The 20210-nt window shown below is 36.7% G+C and overlaps 1 protein-coding gene across 1 annotated transcript in view; it reads left to right on the forward strand.

Annotated features, from left to right (window-relative positions):
* The first annotated feature begins 1855 nt into the window (after nucleotides 1-1855).
* The window catches only part of LOC126249063 (tyrosine-protein phosphatase non-receptor type 14), a 188182-nt gene continuing 169827 nt past the window's right edge, over nucleotides 1856-20210 (forward strand). Inside the window, exons 1-5 of the mRNA XM_049950714.1 lie at nucleotides 1856-1973; nucleotides 4771-4947; nucleotides 17189-17378; nucleotides 17584-17759; nucleotides 17881-17978. Coding sequence (XP_049806671.1) covers nucleotides 17205-17378; nucleotides 17584-17759; nucleotides 17881-17978 — 448 coding nt within the window. The 5' untranslated portion in view covers nucleotides 1856-1973; nucleotides 4771-4947; nucleotides 17189-17204. The remainder of the gene's footprint in view (nucleotides 1974-4770; nucleotides 4948-17188; nucleotides 17379-17583; nucleotides 17760-17880; nucleotides 17979-20210) is intronic.

The raw sequence follows: 20210 nt of genomic DNA on the forward strand, positions 1-20210 counted from the left end.
CCTCTAGCCATCCCTGCTTACCCATTTTGCACTTCCTGTCGATCTCATTTTTGAGACGTTTGTATTCCTTTTTGCCTGCTTCATTTTTATATTTCCTCCTTTCATCATTTAAATTCAATATTTCTTCTGTTACCCAAGGATTTCTACTAGCCCTCGTCCTTTTATCTACTTGATCCTCTGCTACCTTCACTACTAGGATCCGGGTAGTGGTTATTACATTCAAATGTTTAAGTATATGTTAGAGTATATGTCTAACATACGATGACAAGAAGATAGAAGAAGTGGACAGTGTTAAATTCTTGGGATTACAGCTTGATAATAAATTCAACTGGGAGGAGCACACCACAGAACTGCTGAAGCGTCTTAACAAATCTCTGTTTGCAATGCGAATTTTATCAGACATAGGGGATATAAAAATGAAAAAGCTGGCATACTATGCTTACTTTCATTCCATAATGTTATATGGGATTATTTTTTGGGGTAATTCATCAAGCCAAACTAAAGTTTTCCGGGCACAAAAACGTGCAGTAAGAATTATATGTGGTGTGAACTCAAGAACAGCCTGCAGAAGCCTGTTTAGGGAACTAGGGATACTAACTACTGCTTCAAATATATTTATTCCTTAATGAAATTTGTCATTAAAAATATATCACTTTTTCAAACCAACAGCTCAATTCATGGAATCAATACCAGGAATAAGAATAATCTTCACAAGGATTTAAAGTCACTTAGTCTAGTACAAAAAGGTGTGCATTATTCAGGAACACGCATTTTCAATAACTTGCCAGCAGCCATAAAAAGCTTAACAACCAATGAAATTCAGTTTAAGAGAAGCCTAAAGGATTTATTGGTGACCAACTCCTTCTACTCCATCGATGAATTTCTTAGTAAAACCAACTGATTTGTATATAAGTACAACATAACTTCTGCACAATTTCAGTGCAGTAATGTGTTCATTGAAAATTTGTGTGTGTGTGTGTGTGTGTGTGTGTGTGTGTGTGTAAGTATAATCTAACTTCTGCACCATTTCAATGCAGTAATGTGTTCATTGTAAATAAGTATTACAGTAGTTGTATTACATGTTTATTACCTTATAAATAAATAAAAAACTTTATTTTAAATTCAGTGCATTAGTATTTGTAAAATGACTCTTAGTGTTCATTAAAAAATGACGATCATTCCACTTGGGACCTGTGGAATGGTACATTAGCTTATTTGTTTTAGTTGTAAATATTTGTCATGTATTGTTGTTTTTCTCACATGTTCCACATCCTGGAGGACCTCCTCACTACGGATCAATTGGAATGAAAGTAAATCTAATCTAATCTAATCTGTGCTATAATACTTTCTGACCGTCCGCAACTCGTGGTCTCGCGGTAGCGTTCTCGTTTCCCGAGCGCGGGGTCGCGGGTTCGATTCCCGGCGGGGTCAGGGATTTTTCCTGCCTCGAGATGACTGGGTGTTGTTGTGTCGTCTTCATCATCATTATTCATCCCCATTACGGTCGGAGGAAGGCAATGGCAAACCAGCTTCACCAGGACCTTGCCTAGTAAGGCGGCGTGTGTCTCCCGCGTCGCTCCCCTACGCTCTGTAAAGGAGTACGGGACTCAACATCATCATCACTTTCTGACCTGTTGTACACCCACGAGAATCATTTCATTTTTGGGTCTATGGATCGAAAGCTGAATATAATCTAATCTAATACGCAGTTTATTATAGCCTTAATTCAGAACGAATCACTGCTGACACAGTTGTGTTTCGTCTGCCCACGGCCGCCTATAATAGATTATCTTACTAGCAAAGGCGGCCATGTTCTGGCGCCCTCGTTGTGTATTGTGTGATCTCTGGTAATAATGTTTGTCAACATGGCATAGCGTCCTGATATGGATGCTTGGCTATTTCTGTCAGCAAGACATATTTTTTGCAGGATAATGATTTTCTTGCAAAGAACCAAAAGCACGCTTCCGTTGAAGGTACGAATCGCACGAACATTTCATACTGGAGAAGTTTAAGACGTAATGACCATTCTATTTCTACTTTTTTTTGTTTTTTTTTTTTTGTGTAATGCGTCTGTATGAAATCGTAAACATTCGCCAGTAACGAATTATAGTAATGAGTTAGATCCGTTATTGAGGCACACTATGCGACTTCATATCAGAAAATACTTCGAAGAGGCAAAATATATAGCTTTTATCGTGCATATCAGATGCTAGACATACGCGTGCCGAGCACATAATAATGGTAACCATCCATTGTTGTCGTTTCTCTGACGGCCGTAGAATTTTTTCATCTGTATTTACGTACAACACATGTTTAATTTGTTAATCATATATTCTTACTGCGTCGTTTGTGTGACTCATTTTTTTAATAATTCGTATCAACACATTTGTGTGACCTCTTGAACCGAATTTGTAGCGAATAATATAATTTTATACTAACACTAATGTTATGGTACACGGCATAGTACACGCAATAGTGATTTAATGTCTTACAACACAAGTACGAGAAATTTTAGGGATTTACAGTCTAGGTTTGTGGGATGTATTAAAAATGTTAACACAGATAACACATACTCATATTTTAATTCATACAGAATGTGCTAAAATAGTGAATTGTGATTTATCCGTCTCTCAACACGCAGATGGTAATCATTTCACTAACGTACTGGAGACATGTCAAAACATCAGTAATACAACTTTACTGATATAAAACTATAATTAATTAGATAGAGCAGTAGTCTAACAATAATGTAACTTCTTTGTGAAGTTAACAGCTGCATTTTCATACCTAGACTATCAGTGAGCTACTTCTTGCACAAATATTCAGTTCCTCATTCACAAAATCTTCAACTGAATAGTTGTATTGCTTTTTCAGTGAATCTAGTTTCACAGTCAGAATGTTGTTGCGTTTTACTTTGTAGTAAGTATTTATTTCCAGGTACTATTGAGACCTAACATGTATGTTTAAATGGTGAGCAGAGAACATAGAGTTATCTTTATTTCTCCTGTTATATGAGGAGGCGACAGTTAATTGTAGATTTTTAAGTATTGGGCGACAATGTCCTTGCACACATAGCACATTCCTAACAAAGAAAGTTACTCAAAATGTGGCTATTGTATCGTATTCATTGTCTGCCTACATTTTGTGGAAGTAATGTTTTGGTAGGTATATTAAGTGTCATTGACAAAAGTTGCAGCAGAATGGTAATGTGACAAATGAAGTAACAGGATAATATTTTGTAAGCAGGAGAATACAGTTTCGTTACATAATATAGTTTATTGTGATACTGATAAATTTCTAATTTGAATCATGGGCTGATTATAATTAAGTCTGTCAAATACGAAGCACATTATAAATATGGTATGTTGTAATTTACACATTTCTACAATTAAATAAACACTCAAGGAAATTAATATTTTGCAACAAAGGTATATGGACACACAATGAATTTTAACACCATATTGTTTAAAATGAATACACGTTCTTAAAATGGATTATCAGATGTCATCACAATGAACATTTCATATCCACATTAGTTAGTGTTGCCATCTGATAACCAGTGTGTCACCTTTCAACCTAACATATACCTTAAGTTACGCTACAGGTTGAATTGAATTGAATTTTATTTGATCCTGTAAGATTACATTGTGTACAGTAAATGTACGTGTAATATAGGACATGTCAAAGTATTAAAATTCTTTATCACTTATTTTTCTACACCTTAATTTTGTTACCAAAGCCCACATCCCAATAAATAGTACAGACCCCCCCCCCCCCCCAAAAAAAAAAAAGAGACCTCTGTTCCTGTTTGTGCAAGTAACATCATTATGTAATGGTACAAAGCTGACATAAGGATTTTTCCCATGTTATTGTAACTGGCACAGGTGAATGTTTGGATACTTCTTATTACAGGGGAACATTAGTTCTTCCTTCTACCATTCTCAGAAATTATCTCTCGTAAGTGACCCTATCGTCAACAAGGTGTTAACCCTAATCTTTCTTTCTCAAAATTTAACTTTTCTTTCTATAACTTCACTGTGACGGAGAGGTACTCACACGCATCCCACACTCTCCCATACATTTGTTAAATTCTTTCGAAAGTATCTATCTTGTATTTATTGGAACATCTGTCATTAACAGCAGCGCTTGGAATGTTCAGCTGCACCTTTGCTCAGTATTCATTTTCAAATTTCACTATGTTTCTTTTGGTGAGGAATACGTCTTTAGTTTTTCTGTATGATTATTGTCCATGTGGCACTTCACATTTTTAGTAAGCCCAATGATGTAGCCAATGTAGCAGCCTAATATAGGAGCTACATGAATTTCATAACATTATTAATATTACTTACCTTCTTTCAATATGTTTTCTTGGGTTATAGAGTGCTTTTGATTAATTCAAAAACTGCGCTTCATTCAGGGTGTTACCACATTAACATTGCTTGGGCTACATAATTCTCTATTTTCGGTTATCTAAATTTGTTGTAACTTAATCTGAAATTATATTGAGAATGCCTAATAAATATGGTAAGTGAATGCTGTACTATATTTTCAAGTTGTCAGAAATGGTGCATTTAACTTTTTTTAAATTGTAAAAGATTAAAACTTGTCATTTTATTATACATATTTCTGCTTTCATACTTTCTAGTATATTGCAGAGTTTTAGTCTTCTTTATGAAAATACAGTTATTTATGAGGTAGTTTTTAATTAATGTAGGTTGTTTAGATGTGTAAGGATAATCTTACTGATTATGACTTTTTTCTATACTATAGTCATTACTCTGAGGAAAATGTTACTGCTGTTCCACATATTGTTGTTTGAATTTTTAATGGTGAAGATGCTGCAAAAATGTATCTATGGGCCACAACTGCACTCACCGACAGAGACATATCTTCAGAGCCTTCAGTTAGTTCACTGACTTGTTCCTAACTCAAGTCAGTGATACCAGGGTGAGTAACCAAATTTCAGTTTACTTTGAATGTTTATTAGACTTAAACAACTCTGCTGTTATGAAGAGACTTACACAAAAATAGACTAGCACGAAGAGTTGCATCAAAACAGTCTTTGGCCTGAAGACCACAGTAATACCTACATGTCATCCTTCTCATGAACTTTTGATGTTCTGCTCTTTACTTACTTTATTTGCACCTTTTGCCATACACATTCTCATTTTAATTCCAATCATTTGCAGTCACATTATATTTTGCATGGGACTTATTTAATTAGTGCTTCTGAATGTTACAAATAGCAACCTTTCATTTGTGTTGTAAGAAATCAGATAATATCTGATGCATCCCCCCCCCCCCCGCACCCCCACACCCAAAATTACTCTATGAATACCAGTCACTCTGTTCTATAGTTGAGTATCTTAACAGAGACTGTTAGACCCACTTAAGTAAAAATGTCTGTTAGATTTCAGTTTTGACAGCAGTTGGTCACAACAATCAAGATTAGGTCTTTTGTGTATGAGAAATGTATTAAAAGTGCATGACTTTATTTCATTCTGACAGTGTATTAATTCTGTAAATATTAGCAGTTCCAGTTTACTGTAATGTATTCACCTATTTTGACAATCTCCCGACAAATGATCAGTGTAGTGAGTATTATAGTCAGATGTTTTATATTTTTTATGTTGTACACTCTGACTTTTTCCACAGCGACAGGAATCATCTCATTTTTGGGTCTGTGGAACAAGAACTGAATGTAATCTAATCTAAATTATGCACAGTGTATTCACAGTTTTAACGGCAGTCACCAATTGAACATCCATAATAGATAAAATAAAAAAGTGGCATACACTTATAACAGTAAAGATGACATAGACCTATAACGCCAAAACTTCTAGCAGTAGCTTTTCACATATTGGATTTGTGAATCTGTAATTCCAAGTAAAATTGGAGAACAATCTGAAACCAACCTAAGTTTTCAGTGAATCATTACATGCTAGACTGAGGATTCAGTGAGTGTTCAATTTGCACCTTTGAAGCTTCACTGTTGAAAGCCGTGTCAGCATCAGGGTTACTAAATATCATTAAAATACTCATTAGTTTGTGAAGAGGTTCTGAGTTTTTCTTTCTTAGTCCTTTTGACATTTCCATGATGATTTCCAAGATTGTTTATGTTGTTCCTAGAATGAGGGGTATCATATTAACTTTTTCATTTTATCTACTGAATCAGAACCTTTTCCACACTTTAGTTATTCATTTTCATTAGTCGCTTCATGTTCCTGTAAGTTATGGAATAAAAACTGTTTTTGTAGCCTTGTTAGCCAGTGAGTTTTGCCGCTGTGGTGTTTAAGTTGGCAGCACCTCAGTTTCAAGGAGCCATTGGTTGGATAGTAACCAGTGAGAGGAGGGAAAGCAGGCACATTTTGAACACTGAAATCTGTACAATTCAGTTTTCCTTGCAGATTATTCATGATTGTGAGAGGTCATGAAACATTGCTTTAAATTACCATCACCATTTTTATTATTTTTTAAAAATGAAATTTTTGGTGACGTACTTTTCAGCAGCATTGTCCAAGATCTTGGTTAGGTGGAATAGCTTGGTTGAGAATTGGTGAAACCCACACTGAAATGCTGAACTTCAATAAAATGAATATGTCAGACTATTGTAAATTTATGCCAGATGAAGACTTGAACACAGATTTCCTAATTTTTGCAAGCAATCCTTAACCATTAGGCTATCAGAAGATTTCTCCAGTCACTACATCCAGAGGTTATTCCAATAGGTATGTAGGAGTAGGCCCACAGTTAAATGGATTTGAAGGAGAATTGAGGTTTATCTTGCCAGTAGGGATTTGTATGGATTGTCCACATGTACCCTGTAGGCTAACATCTGGATGTAGTTTTCTAAAATCATAGGTAAAATCGTTACCAACAGTGAGATTGTGAGTCAGGCCTGGAGATGTGCTCATATAGATTAAAGCAGCTGCTCACAATGCTATGGTACAAATAAATTTGTTGCCACAACCTTGAATTGTTATATATACCAGTTAGTTGTGCGAAGAGTTTTTTTCAGTCATTGTTGTTAATTAAAATTTTTGCACCTTTATGTGCTGCAGTGCACTGGCAGAATGACTGTGAATTTATTTCATAGCTGAAGACTCAGTCACTAGTGTATCTTCTGTGCTAGCTGAAATGTCATTCTAGAAAAACCAGTTCCTCAAAACGACATTCACTTGCGCTTCTTAAGAGGTGTATGTATTGTATCTCATATTACAGTTCAGAATACTTCAATTACAAGTTATTTACAAAATCTTTAACATACAATGCTTGTCTTTACGAATCTGTCAATACTCTTTTAAGTCTAATTAATAAATGCTGCCTTCATTTATAATGATGATGTCACCACTATTGTCACAATCTTGTGCCTGCAGCACATGGGATGGCAGTGGCATGGAGTAATTGAACAACTAGCAGATTCTGCAATGTGTGGATATACCATCTGTTTCGCCCTGTTTTGCAGATACATTGTGTCCATTAAAACTTGGGCATATGCACAAAAGAAACAAACTTCTGTGCACAGGATGTGGTCAACACTAACATAATGATAAAAATTATATTACAAATTATATACACCCAAAATTGCTGCTTGTACAACTGAGTACATGCAATTAAGAGTTTTCTTGTGACATCACATTCAGAGTCACGGACATCATTCCTCGATTTGAGAATGACATGGGGCAACACATCACTTTACTCATAGTGATATCTTACCCTAACCTACATTCCAGAACAAGTAATATAGACACAAGAAAAATATTGTCAGTGTTCTGTTCACTTCCTGTTTGTACATGTATGACATCACACACCACATCATTATTATGTCACTGGACGAAGCCAGTGCATTCTGTGGTTGTATTCACACTGAAATTTCATAAATTGTTCCTAATCATTGAAGCCCTATATATGCCACTTGCCCTTTCACTGGATACTTATGAGCAACTGTTACCAAACCCCTTCGCATTCTCATCACACCAAACAATCAATACTACCTACAGTCCTCGGTATAACATGTAGGTCACAGCATGCCCCTATTCTATACTCTTATTGCTTTGCGTAATGTATGAAAATTGTTAGTTACCTACTGTTCATTACGTACTATTCACAGTAGAGGTGGCAAAAAATAACGTAACTGATCGAAATAACTGATTACTGAGAAGTAACAGTTACTGTGATAACTGCTCATCTGATACTGGCAGTTATTTCAATAACTGCCAACAGCACCTCGCGCCATCTTTTGACCGAAGATCGTACTACGCTTTCACGTCAACTCGGAGATCTGGCTACGAAGGAGAGGGATAGACCATTTGGAAGGCGTTCTATAGGTCATGGAAATAACTGTGAGACTGTGCACCATTTTTTGATAAGAGCTGTGTACTATTTCATGTGCCTTCATTACTTTTAGCACAAACAATTAAATAAAGTTAATGTCAGAGCGGTGGCTGATTGGAGCTGCAGTACGGGCATTAACAAGTACGGTCGTTCCTTTGAGCCACTGCCTTATATGTCAATTTAGCTTGGACTGGTAGTACAAAGAGAGTTACCATAAGGAATTTGAGCAACTATGGAAATAATTGTCAGAGATCAGTATTTTTCTCTGGCAGTTATCGTTATTGCCTCTCAGTTATTCTCTGGCAGTTATCGGGCTACCAGTATAGGTAACCTTGAAGTTGGTAACGGAATAACTGTGTGTCTGTGTCCCTGACTCAGTGACTCCAGTTAAGGGTCATAGACACCAGTGATATTTCCAGAGAGGATAGTTACTGGAGCAAATAAATATTTTCGTACTGCTGTGGAAATAGCCACTGGCCATAGCGAATGACAAATAACATGTCAGAAAGTATAACGTAAAACATTTGAATATAATAATTATTATCCTCATCATTTGTCAGTAGATTGTCAAAACATGTGAATATATTACAGTAACTGCTAACATTTATAGAATTGATGCACTGTCAGAATAAAACATAGTTATGCACTTTGAACAAATTTATCGTGCACAGAATACCTGATATTGACAGTTGTGACAAAGTGCTATCAAAACTGAAATATAGCAGAAGTTTTATTTAATCTGGTCTAACAGTCTCTGTTAAGGTATAGAGTAGGAGGAGGGGTCAAAGGAAGCGTCCGATTCCACCCGTCTGCTTTGGCATAAGGGTGTTGTGTTGTGTGAATGTCATTACAGCATGGTGTTTATGAGTTGGTTGTGTTTGTAGATTGGGTTTATTTGAGCCTTGGTGTTGGGTGTGTGAAGTCGTTGTCGTCAGTGTTAGTAATGCCAAACGTAAGGTTTGGAAGTTTTTTCAATGAATTATCAAGTTTCTTTGTTTACATGTTTGATGTTTTCATTAGGAGTTATAGGTTTGTTGTTTTTGCAGTGTGGTAAGACCTTTAATGTGTGTGTGTGTATGTGAGGGGGGGGGGGGGTTGGACTGACCAATATAGTTTGCAGTGCTGGAATCTGCCGGTGGTAAGTACTTTTTTTTTTTCTTTTCTAGTTGTGATGTTTTGTGTATTTATGGAGTATTGAATGTGTTTTAATTTATGTAGGGATGTTTGATTTGTGGATTTTTGAGGTTGTGGTTTTGGTTTTATTTTTTGCAGTTATAAGTCTTGGTTTCTTGGTATCAATAGTTGTGGTTGACATATATAGGTCACCGGAAATGACCGATTCCCATTTTCGTAGGTGTTGGTGTTTTGGTATCGTCATCTGTGGTTGACCTATGTAGTTCAAGGAAAGTGTCCGATTCCTGCAGATTTTTGTTGGTGTAGCGGAATGTTGTAATTTTTTTTTCTGTTTGTTCGTCATTTTGTGTTTTGGGATCATGGTGTGTGTATTTTTTTACTATTATATTTATGTTGTCCTCACCCTAAAACCCGCAACTTCCTGTTGTTGTCCCATTAGTTTGATTGTATTTTTGGAGGGAGATATTATTGTCTTATTGCCATGTGTATGTAGTGACATCATAGGAGACACTTAGAATAGCCATTTCCGCCATATTGATGTCGTCCTGGGTCAAAGTAGACGGGTGGAATCGGATACTTCTGTATCAAAAAGTCTTTCAATCTCTCTGTAAACCGTGCTTTATCTGAAACCAAGTTTTTAATGGTTGCTGACTTGCTGGCAGTTTATTGAAAATGCGTATTCCTGAATATTGGACCCCATTTTGGACCAAGGTAAGTGATTTTAGGTCTTTATGTAGATTGCTGTTCCTATTTCTAGTATTGATATTATGTATTGCACTATTGGTTGGAAATACTTGCAACAAATTTCATTAAGGAATAAATATACCATGAAGCAGGGGTTAGAATACAAAGCTCCTTGCACAGGTTTGTACATGATGTTCTTGAATTTATACCACAAACGATTTTTATTACACACTTTTACATGCTAAGAACTTTTGCTCTGTTTCATAAGTTACCCCAGAATATGATCCCTTATGAAATAATAGAATGAAAGTATGTAAGCTTTTTTATATTTATGTCTCCTACATCTGACATCATTCTCACTGCAAATACAGACTTGTTTAAGCACTTCAGCAACTCTGTGGTATGCCCTTCCCAACTGAATTTATTATTGATTTGTAGTCCCAGAAATGTAACACTGTCAACCTTTTCGATCTGCATGTCTTCATATGTTATACACATGCTGTAGCTGGAGAAATCGAGCGGTTTTCCAAATCTCACATAAAACTTGGATTAGCCAACTCACACTTTCCCCAATAGGGCTATCTTGTACAGGACATGAGTAAACGAAGCTGTCACATTATGTATATTTTTTGTTGTATTACAAGGCTGTACACTTATTCTATTAAGTGAGCAGCACAAGAAATTATGCTTTGAATTCAACCTACAGTATTCAGTTTACATATTACTTTATACTTAAAAACACACATTGTTATCATTTTACTTAAACAGTGCTGTGGCGAAGTTCTGCATACTTTCCGTTGCAGCTGCGAGAATAATGTATCTAATAGCTACCGATAACCTACATACATATAATATGAAACACTAATAATCATTCTAACATCAACTGAAATGTACCTGGAGTTACTTAGCTAAGGTTATAACATGATTCATACGACATTCCTGCCATTTCACACTACCAGCAGTTATACTGATATCTAAACTGATGGATTCCAACTATGTCATTATTTAACTGCAGCCCCAGCAGAGTATTCAGTAGTGAAAAATAACTTGACAGTTATTGGTAACTGTTAAAAATAATGGTTATCAAAGAATAACTGAAACCGTGATTACGGTTACTCCAGAATAACCGTTTGGCCCACCTCTAATTCACAGTAAACATGGTGAATTTGAATGCTTCATTTGTTCATTGGATACACACATTTTATTAGATATATGGCTACATATGGGCCTACATACAGTTTTTTGATTGGCTGGTTGCTTCCACTCAAGAATTCAACAGTCGTGTGAGAAAAGTTGCCCAGGAGAAGTACTTAATCTGCATTTAAGGAGATTTATTCTGATTGTCATTCCTTGGCTTCTGACTTGATTTACAGAGCATGACCAGTAAGTCAGTACTGTCTTAAAAAAACTTCATAAAAACATTTTTTTCCCTAATCAAAATTTATTTTTACAAGAAAGAGCATTTCTTAAACTGTTTCTCTACACATAGCTGCCACCATTGTTCAGATTTTGTCATAGCAGGAACCTCCAACTTTTCTATGCCCTCTTCATAGAAATATCCTGCCAGTGCGGACATCCACAGCTGAACGCCGTTTTTTGCATTGTCATTGCTGTCAAAGCACCTTCCCAAAAAATTAGTCAGAAGGTGTGAGATTGGAGTTGTATGCCATATCATCCAACTGCTTCCAATTGAATTGTTGAATAATGTTCTGAGTGACACCAGCAGAATGGGAACGTATTGTCATGAAGCAACATCTTGCCTTGACTGAGCATTCCACACATTTTGTTTTGAATTGCACACCAAAATTTTCTCAGTGTTTCACAGTATCATACCACAGTGATGGTTTCACCTCTGAGAAGGAATTCAACAAGCAGAAAAGTATGCAAAAAAAAAAGAGAGAAAGAAAAAAATGGTATTCAGCAGTGACTGACTTCACTGTTACATCTTTCTATGAAGAGGGAATAGAAAAGCTTGTTTCCCACTACAACAAATGTATAAACAATGGTGGCAATTATGTAGAAAAATGGCTTAAGAAACACTCTTTCTTGTAAAAATAAATTTTGGTTTGAAAAAAATGTTTTTATGAGTTTTTTCCAAAAGGGCACTTACTTTCTGGACATTCCACATAAATGTTCATTTATAAATTCTTCCTGTATTGCATCACACAGCAAGCGGGTGCACTTATATTTTATGTGTTTTTGAACAAGTAGATAGCAATGTGATTTAATGAAGTTTGTAGTCTTCTGTCAGAGCTGCCTCAGTCTGCAGTCCATGTTCATGACCACAGGGGCGCAGATGCTAAGACAATGGACTCAAAATATGAGAGGACCAAGGTTCAGATCCTTAGTCGGATGTCCAGGGTTTGGTCTTCATGGTTTCCCTAAATCACCAAAGGCAAATGGTGGAATGGTTTCTACAAAAATGACATCTCCAATTACTTTCTCCATCCTTAATGATTCCAAGCTTGAGTTCTGTCTATAATACTGTAGTTGTCAGTGGGATGTTAAAGCTTGATTTTCCTTCCTTCCTTTTTTTCATTTTCTTTACAAAATACTGGCAAAAATTTTGTGCTCGTTAACCACAATTTTATCATTGTAGGTGAAAAGAATCAAAACTGGTAGCTGTAAAACAGATAATTGAGTTACATGTTGTTTTGTTGAAGTTAACTGTAAAATATGCTGCAATAATTTTGCTTCAAATACCAACTATTCATATTGTTCTAAAAATCAGCAATCAGTATTAACTACATAAAGAAGGTGAGGGTTTGTAATAACTTATCAGATTAACAGTTTGTAAATATCGACTTCAATGCCGCACACTGTATTAATTTTGGTGGTGGATGTGCTTGCCAAGTGGAATGGGCTTAGTGTTTATACCTACAGTCTTCACCCTTCGTGGTTGGTTTCAGGCATTCTGACTACAGTCTGTGCCCATTAGCAATGTCCCTTCAGCATTCCCTCTTCGCTCTTGTGTGTCTGCCAATGTGATGGTGCTCTGTTTTCACTCCAGTGTGGTTCCAGGTGTTCCCTCTGCGGTCCGCTCCCATTGCAAACATTCTTAGGTGTTCCCTCTTTGGTCTGGTGTGTCGGGCTGAGTGCCGGTGTTTTGTCTTCAGTTTAGTGCACTTGTCTGCGTACTGGCATTCAGTTTTCAGTCCAGTGCATTTCAAGGTGTTCCCTCTGCCGTCTGCTCCGATTAGAAGCATCCTGCGATGTTCCATGTTCAGTCTGGTGTGCCTGCTGCTCCGTCTGAGATTCATTCCCCATGTCCACACCCTCAGTTCTTTTTATGGAGTTCTGCTATTGTCCTGATTATGTTTCCAACAACTTCAGTGCAGCACTTGTACTGACAAGGGGAGGCCACAACATTTTGATCATGGGTTCACTTCAAATTTTCTTCACTTCTAATAGTCCATTTGGAAAACATAATGTGCAAGCAGTAAGGCATACATCTTAGGCGATTTTGAGAAAATTGCAAGAGAAGTTTTATGCATCAGTGATGTACTGGTGTGTAGTGATCCTCAGCATGAGCTGGTGGCAGTCATGGGTTAGCGTTCGAACTCTGTAATCAGGGGATCGCTGGATTGAGTCCTGCGTATGTTTTTTTCCTTTCTTCTTCTTCTATTTTTTAATTTATATTTTTTTTTTCAACGCTGGTCATATTAGTTCATACATATTACATTTCAAAGGTAATATAATGAAAAGAGACATGTATTTGCATGAACTCTTATTGAATTTTCAGTGTTATTTTGCTTTTAACTAACTTATTATTACAACAGATATTATATGATTATTATTTCTCTTAGCAAGTTAAAAACTTTATCAAGCCTCTTCAGACTTGTTCGTATTTTATTGACAATGAAAGAGAAATTGCTTCTCGTGAAGATGCTATTCAAACACATTCAATCATACATTGCCAATTTTCGGCACTGATATGTACGCAAACGTTGTGCTACCCTTGGTTTGCATCCAAATTGTCAAAAGAAAGATAAATTTTTCAAAATATCAACCACCTTTGTTTTTCCTTAGAAACTCTGAAGATTCCTTGAGCATACAGAAAGATTGCATTCATTTGATGTTTTAGGTGTCATTTTAATTTATGTTTTCCATGTCTGTAAGAAAAATATCATCCTGCAACTTGTAATGTCAAAAGCACATCCGACTATTAATTGTGCATTACCCTCATATTCGGGCTTATTGTAACCCACTGTACTATTGGATAAAGTTATTTACACCTGTATTTATCGGTGTTTGACTTGGACTTTCTAAGCCTGACCACTGTCCTTGAAACATGTGTCTACAGATCAAACCATCCAGGTGTACAGCAGTTCGTGGTACCTTGGTACCAGAAATCATGACAGGCATGCATCTTCAGGAAAACTTTAAGTATTTAGTCATTTACTTAATAATTATAAATATAGTATTTGCTGTGATGATAAAAGTTACCAAACAACCAAATAACATTGGAAATTCAATAAAATTTCATGCTGATACACGTCTTTGCATCATATTACCGTTCAGCGGTAAAATATATGAAATAATATGGCTAGTGTTGAAAAAATATATATATATAAAAAAAAAAGACTGGGACGCGAGCCAGCGATCCAACGATTACAGAGATTGAACGCTAACCACCTGTCCACCGCCGTCTCGTGCTCAGTGTCGCAGTGCCCCAATACATCACTGATGCATAAAATTTCTCTTTTGATTTCCTCAGAATTGGCTAACTAGTATGCCTTACTACTTGCACTTGATGTTGCCCTAATAGACTACAAAAAGTGTACAAAGTTCGGAGTAAATCTGTGATCTGAACATCGTGATCTCCCCTTGTGAGTTGGCACCTAGTTTCACTATTCATGAGGAGGTTTTCCATCACCTTTATCTCTATAGACTCTTTTACAACACTGTCCCAGTGTCTTGGGATCTGTCCCAGAATCCTCATTTCATCGTATTTCGTGGAATGACTTGAGTTCCAGACAGTGCTTGGCAATGGTTGATTTAGTTTCCTGTCGTAGTCGATGTGCCTCTAATGTTCTTTGCATCTGATGTACACTGTACTAGTTGTTTGGCCAATGTACAACATGCCACATGGGCAAAGTATATCATAAATTCCTGGCTCTCTTAGTCCCAAAAGTCATGTTTCATGTTTTCCAGTACTCCACTTATTTTGGTAGGTGGCCGGAACACACACTTGATGCTTTAGGGCTTGAGAATCCTTCTGATTTTTGCAGAAATAGATCCTGCATAGGACAAGTATGCCACAGTCTCGTGCTCTTCTTCTAGATCATGTGGTGGTGTGGCTAGTTGAAGGGTGCGTAACCATTCTTGCAGAACACTGATAATAGATGCTGTACTTCAGCTGCTAAATATCTGGGTCGGAAAAGATGTGTGGCCTGGGGACCAGTGTCTCCAGATTTGTATTCTCCTGCACTGGGTGGTGATAGCTGCTGGCTTGCAGGTATAAATCACTGTGTGACGGCTTGCGACATGCCCTGTGGCCAAACAACACATCTGCTCATATTTCGACAAGTACATCCAGAAATGGCAACTGACCATCCTTTCCCAGTTTCTTGGTGATGTTAATACTTGAGTGATGTGGGTTAAGATGTTCCAGAAACTCATTGAGTCTCTCGCTACCATGAGGTCAGCTCATCCACACCAGTATTAACAGTGTTCATTGTGAGGTGTGATGCGAATGCAAGGTAAGCATGGAGCTGTACCTAGTCAATGATGGAATGAGATCAGGCAGCATATTTCATAGCAATGAGTGCAAGCATCTTTCTCAACTCCTGGCATCAATATAAAGACAAAATTCTCTGTATATTGGAAAAATTAATGATCTAATTACAATATATATAACAACAAAAATGAATTTATGCTACAAGATGTATAACCAAAAGACAGTTGTCTTCTGAATAATTACTCAATTGCTTAGTAAATGTAGTTGAATTGATTCCAGCACTCTCTCTGTTTCGAACTGTAGTGTTTGAGCCCAATAGTGTATTGAATGATATTGGTGTTATAGGTGAAAATCATAAAAAATTATGTTCTCTAGATACAGACATAAAAATGTCAGTGGGAGAGACACCTATATTAAATCTTCAGTGTTGTGTCTGTAACTGTGGGAGTCAGCAAAGACACAAACGAGGAGAGAGAGAAGATGCAATAACCAGTGGCAGGAATCCAAAATGATCTGTACACACTCATTCAAATTAATAGAAAATTTCATTTCTATTAAGGAAAGAAACATAACTTAACTTCTCAATGTGAGGTGGCTTGATGTCCTTCATGTGCCTCATACATACAGTTACATTTATTCTCTATTACTGCTCACACAAAGCAGGCTAAGTCTTCTTATTGCTGAGTACTGATGCTCTCAAAGTCTGCGACCTAGCTGGGACCAACCAGTGATGGGTGGCTGGTTGAGTCACCATTGGCAGAGGACGGTGAACTCGTGTCTTCCTGGAGGTGTGGCACTACCTACTCTTTCCATTGGCGTGCAGGTCAGCACCTTCTTGATGCCATTTCATGGCACCGTGCTGGTCAGTGTGCAGTCGGTGCTTTAGAACTGCACGTTTAGAAACTAAACTTGATGCTTTGTATTTTATTTATCATAGTATTTTTATAACAGCAATTAACTTGGTTATTTTAGTTATATGGTTTAAGTCATGTTTGTGTGCCTAATGTTTCATTAATATAAAAGAGTAAGAATGAAATTAGTCAAGTTGTGGAGATTAGTGCTAAATGAAGCAAATATATCCACTTCACATGGCAGCGGCGATCAGATAATATCATGAGTCACCCATTGTGAGGTTAAGTATAAACAGTTCAACTTGCTGAGCTTATTAGAGTTCAGAAATCAACTAATGAAGTCAGAGTCCTTTGAAGATGTCTTATGCTTTAGGAGATGAAATGTTATGCACAGAAACATGCCTTGAACCACAGCATAATGTCCACATACTGATGATGAAAGTTTGCATTGTATAATAATAATCTGTTTCAGCAAGTATTATTGCAGATGTAATTGTGATTTCAGAAAAGTATCCAGTAATATGCCATTCAGACTGCGACTGAAAAAGAGCCGTCAGTACAATGTGGCATCTAAATCTGTATATGTTATCTGTGTTGAGTTGCTTGACAGTACAACAATAGAATGCACATTGTCTTCAGAGAGCAGTGGCCGAGATTGTTTGGATAATGTATGCCAACGGCTTACCTTGCAGCAGGTAAGTTAAATAATAATTCAAAGAGCTGTTGGCAATATCTGCAATGGTTCTCTTTTTTTTTTTTTTTTTGTTTTGCTCTTGGATGCGTAAGTTTACTGCCAGTATATAAGGAGAACGTGCCTTTTTAGAAATAATTACTGTATAATGAACATACAATACTCCAGGAGTTCGATGTAATTTTAGTGCTGTAAATTATATTTGACAGCCAGACTTTTTTGGTCTGCGGTATGTATCCCTGCATGAACCTCCCCGCCTTCGCTGGGTGGAGATGGACAGACCGCTGAAAAGGCAACTGGATAAATATGCCCGTGAACCAAATTTATTGTTGCGAGTTATGTACTATATATCTGGAGTCAACTTGATTCATGATGAAATGACGAGGTATTGTTTCATGTATTTACATTTTTATAATTGTTATATATATTTTTGTTATTGTGGAAGATTATCTAAGAGACTGGCCATTTGAGGTTTTCTTTTTGTATTTTTTATTTTGTTTCTATAGATATCACTACTTTCTGCAATTGAAAGCAGATGTCATTGAAGGTCGCATGAGTTGTGATGTAAAACAAGCTATTCTTCTGGCCAGTTATAGCATGCAAGGTAACATTTTTAGTTGACTGTTTTTTTTGTGTTCTTTAAAAAATTATTAGTGTGTGTGTGGGGGTGGGGTGGGGTGGGGTAGGGGGCCGCTCGTGCCTGCTTGCTTGTGCATGTATCTTGGACAACATAGATCGCTTTTTATACAACATTTGAGAAGTGTATTCAGCTCACTTTTAACTGGAATATTATGGAAAAGATAGATTGCTACCCACTATAGAGCGGTGATGTTTAGCCACACACACACACACACACACACACACACACACACACAGGTTTGTGCTTATGAACTCATGTGTGTTCGCATTCCTTGTGTGTGTGTGTGTGTGTGTGTGTGTGTGTGTGTGTGTGTGTGTGTGTGTGTGTAATCTGATTTGAAAGAAGGCCTTTTTGGCTGAAAGCTTACCTGTTTGACAGGCTTTTTGTTGTTTCTATCTGCGACTCAACATCTCTGCTGTATGGTGAGTAGTAACCTATCCTTTCCATAAAATTGTCATTATTCCATCCTGGATTTTCCATTATTTGTTTTTAACTGTGTCAAAGAAACTGCAGAGTGAATGTGATGATATTAAATTTCGCCAATACAAGCCCCTACAACAGTTGAATAAAAGCTACATTTTTCCTTGCAAGCTGAAACATGTATTAAGACTTCATACATACACAACCAATTTTGGCTTAAAAAGCCCATTTTGATTGCCTGCCTAGGCCAAGTTGTCATAGGCATGAAAATGGCAGCACACTAGCACAATGTATTACTGTTCGTAATGGATAGCAAATTATGGTAGAATCATGAGCAATAGTATTTCTACAATAATTTATAAACTTCCACAAATTGTAGCACATTATGTAAGATCACTGCCATTTTCATGTTTATGACACCTTATTCTGTATAAATACTAAAAAATAGCTTTATAATCTGACACTGGTTGTGTAATGAAGATAAAATCTAAATAAATATTACAGCCTATGTGGAAAAATGTCGCCTTCATTCAACAAATTTAGAGCCTTTTTTCTGCATGGAAACTGGTTTGTCTGTTGTTGGGAATACTGGACCAGTGTGTCTTGTTATACCACATATGTGACAAATAGAAACTTTTCTTCCAAGATCTTATAATAAATCATATCTGGTTTGAAGGAAAATATTCAGACTCTTGGTGAGACACCAATAGTTCAGTTATTGTATGTTTACAGATGACTACTTTAGTGTTGCCTCAACTCTTTTGGAAAGTTCTTCCTAATAATAGTGAATTTGAGTTTGAAGATCATCATATACTGTAAGTATGAGTTCAAGAAGTATTGGTCCACCACTGATAACTTGGCCCTACTGGAAAGAGCTGTAAACGAAGCTTTCCTTCATGGAAGCACCTTTGGGCAATGTTTTTGACATTTGTAAAGCCTATAATACCTCATAGCAACAGATCACACTATACTAGCTTCGTAGTAGGGGGTTTCCATGGATTCCTTCGAAAGTTGTAACAGTCCTTATTTGCAGAGCAAAGTCTTACTCCAAGGTGGGAACAATACTCTCATTCATTCAACAAAAAGTGTTCCCACACATCAGTGATGTGATTCGAAGCACAGTGATTTTGTATTCTTTTGCTTCTTTCTCAGTCTTGTCACCAACTTTCTCCTACTTCAGATGTCACTAGATCGCTTAGAAAGTGGGAGAACCAGGGAAAAATTCTAGTTTTAAAATGGTATTGTTTTTAACTTACTTGAGTAATGCCTGAGAGATTTTCTTCTGACTTTTAAAATATCTGTGAAGTTCTTGGTCTTAGTGATCATAGGCATACTTATTAAATCTGAAAAAATAACTCTGAAGTTGTAAATATGGTTAAATACTTCAAATAAAAATGGGTTGTCGATGAGACCTGCTTCTTACAGTTCTATAGATCCATTGCCAATCCTTTTTATGTTCAGTTTATGGCTGGACAGGTCATCCTGTCTGACAGTCCTGGATGTGGTATACCATTTAATGATAAAAATAACATGAGCCCTTACAGAACTGGCCCTCAAATCAGTCTTGTGCTGAAGCTGGAGGACTAGCATGTTTGAGCATGTGTAGTGAATATTTTCCATGATTACTCAAGAGGTCTAGAGTCAGAGTTGTGTACTAAATAGTGTGCGCCACCTTGCACTTTTATAACCCTTTTTAAGGCAATTTTCATTCTATACAACATTTGTTTTATGTGGGCTGAGTGTCAAACTTAAGATTTGGGATACAAGAAGTTGTGC

This window comes from Schistocerca nitens, chromosome 3 (genome assembly GCF_023898315.1).
Source record: "Schistocerca nitens isolate TAMUIC-IGC-003100 chromosome 3, iqSchNite1.1, whole genome shotgun sequence".
Taxonomy (NCBI): Eukaryota; Metazoa; Arthropoda; class Insecta; order Orthoptera; family Acrididae; genus Schistocerca; species Schistocerca nitens.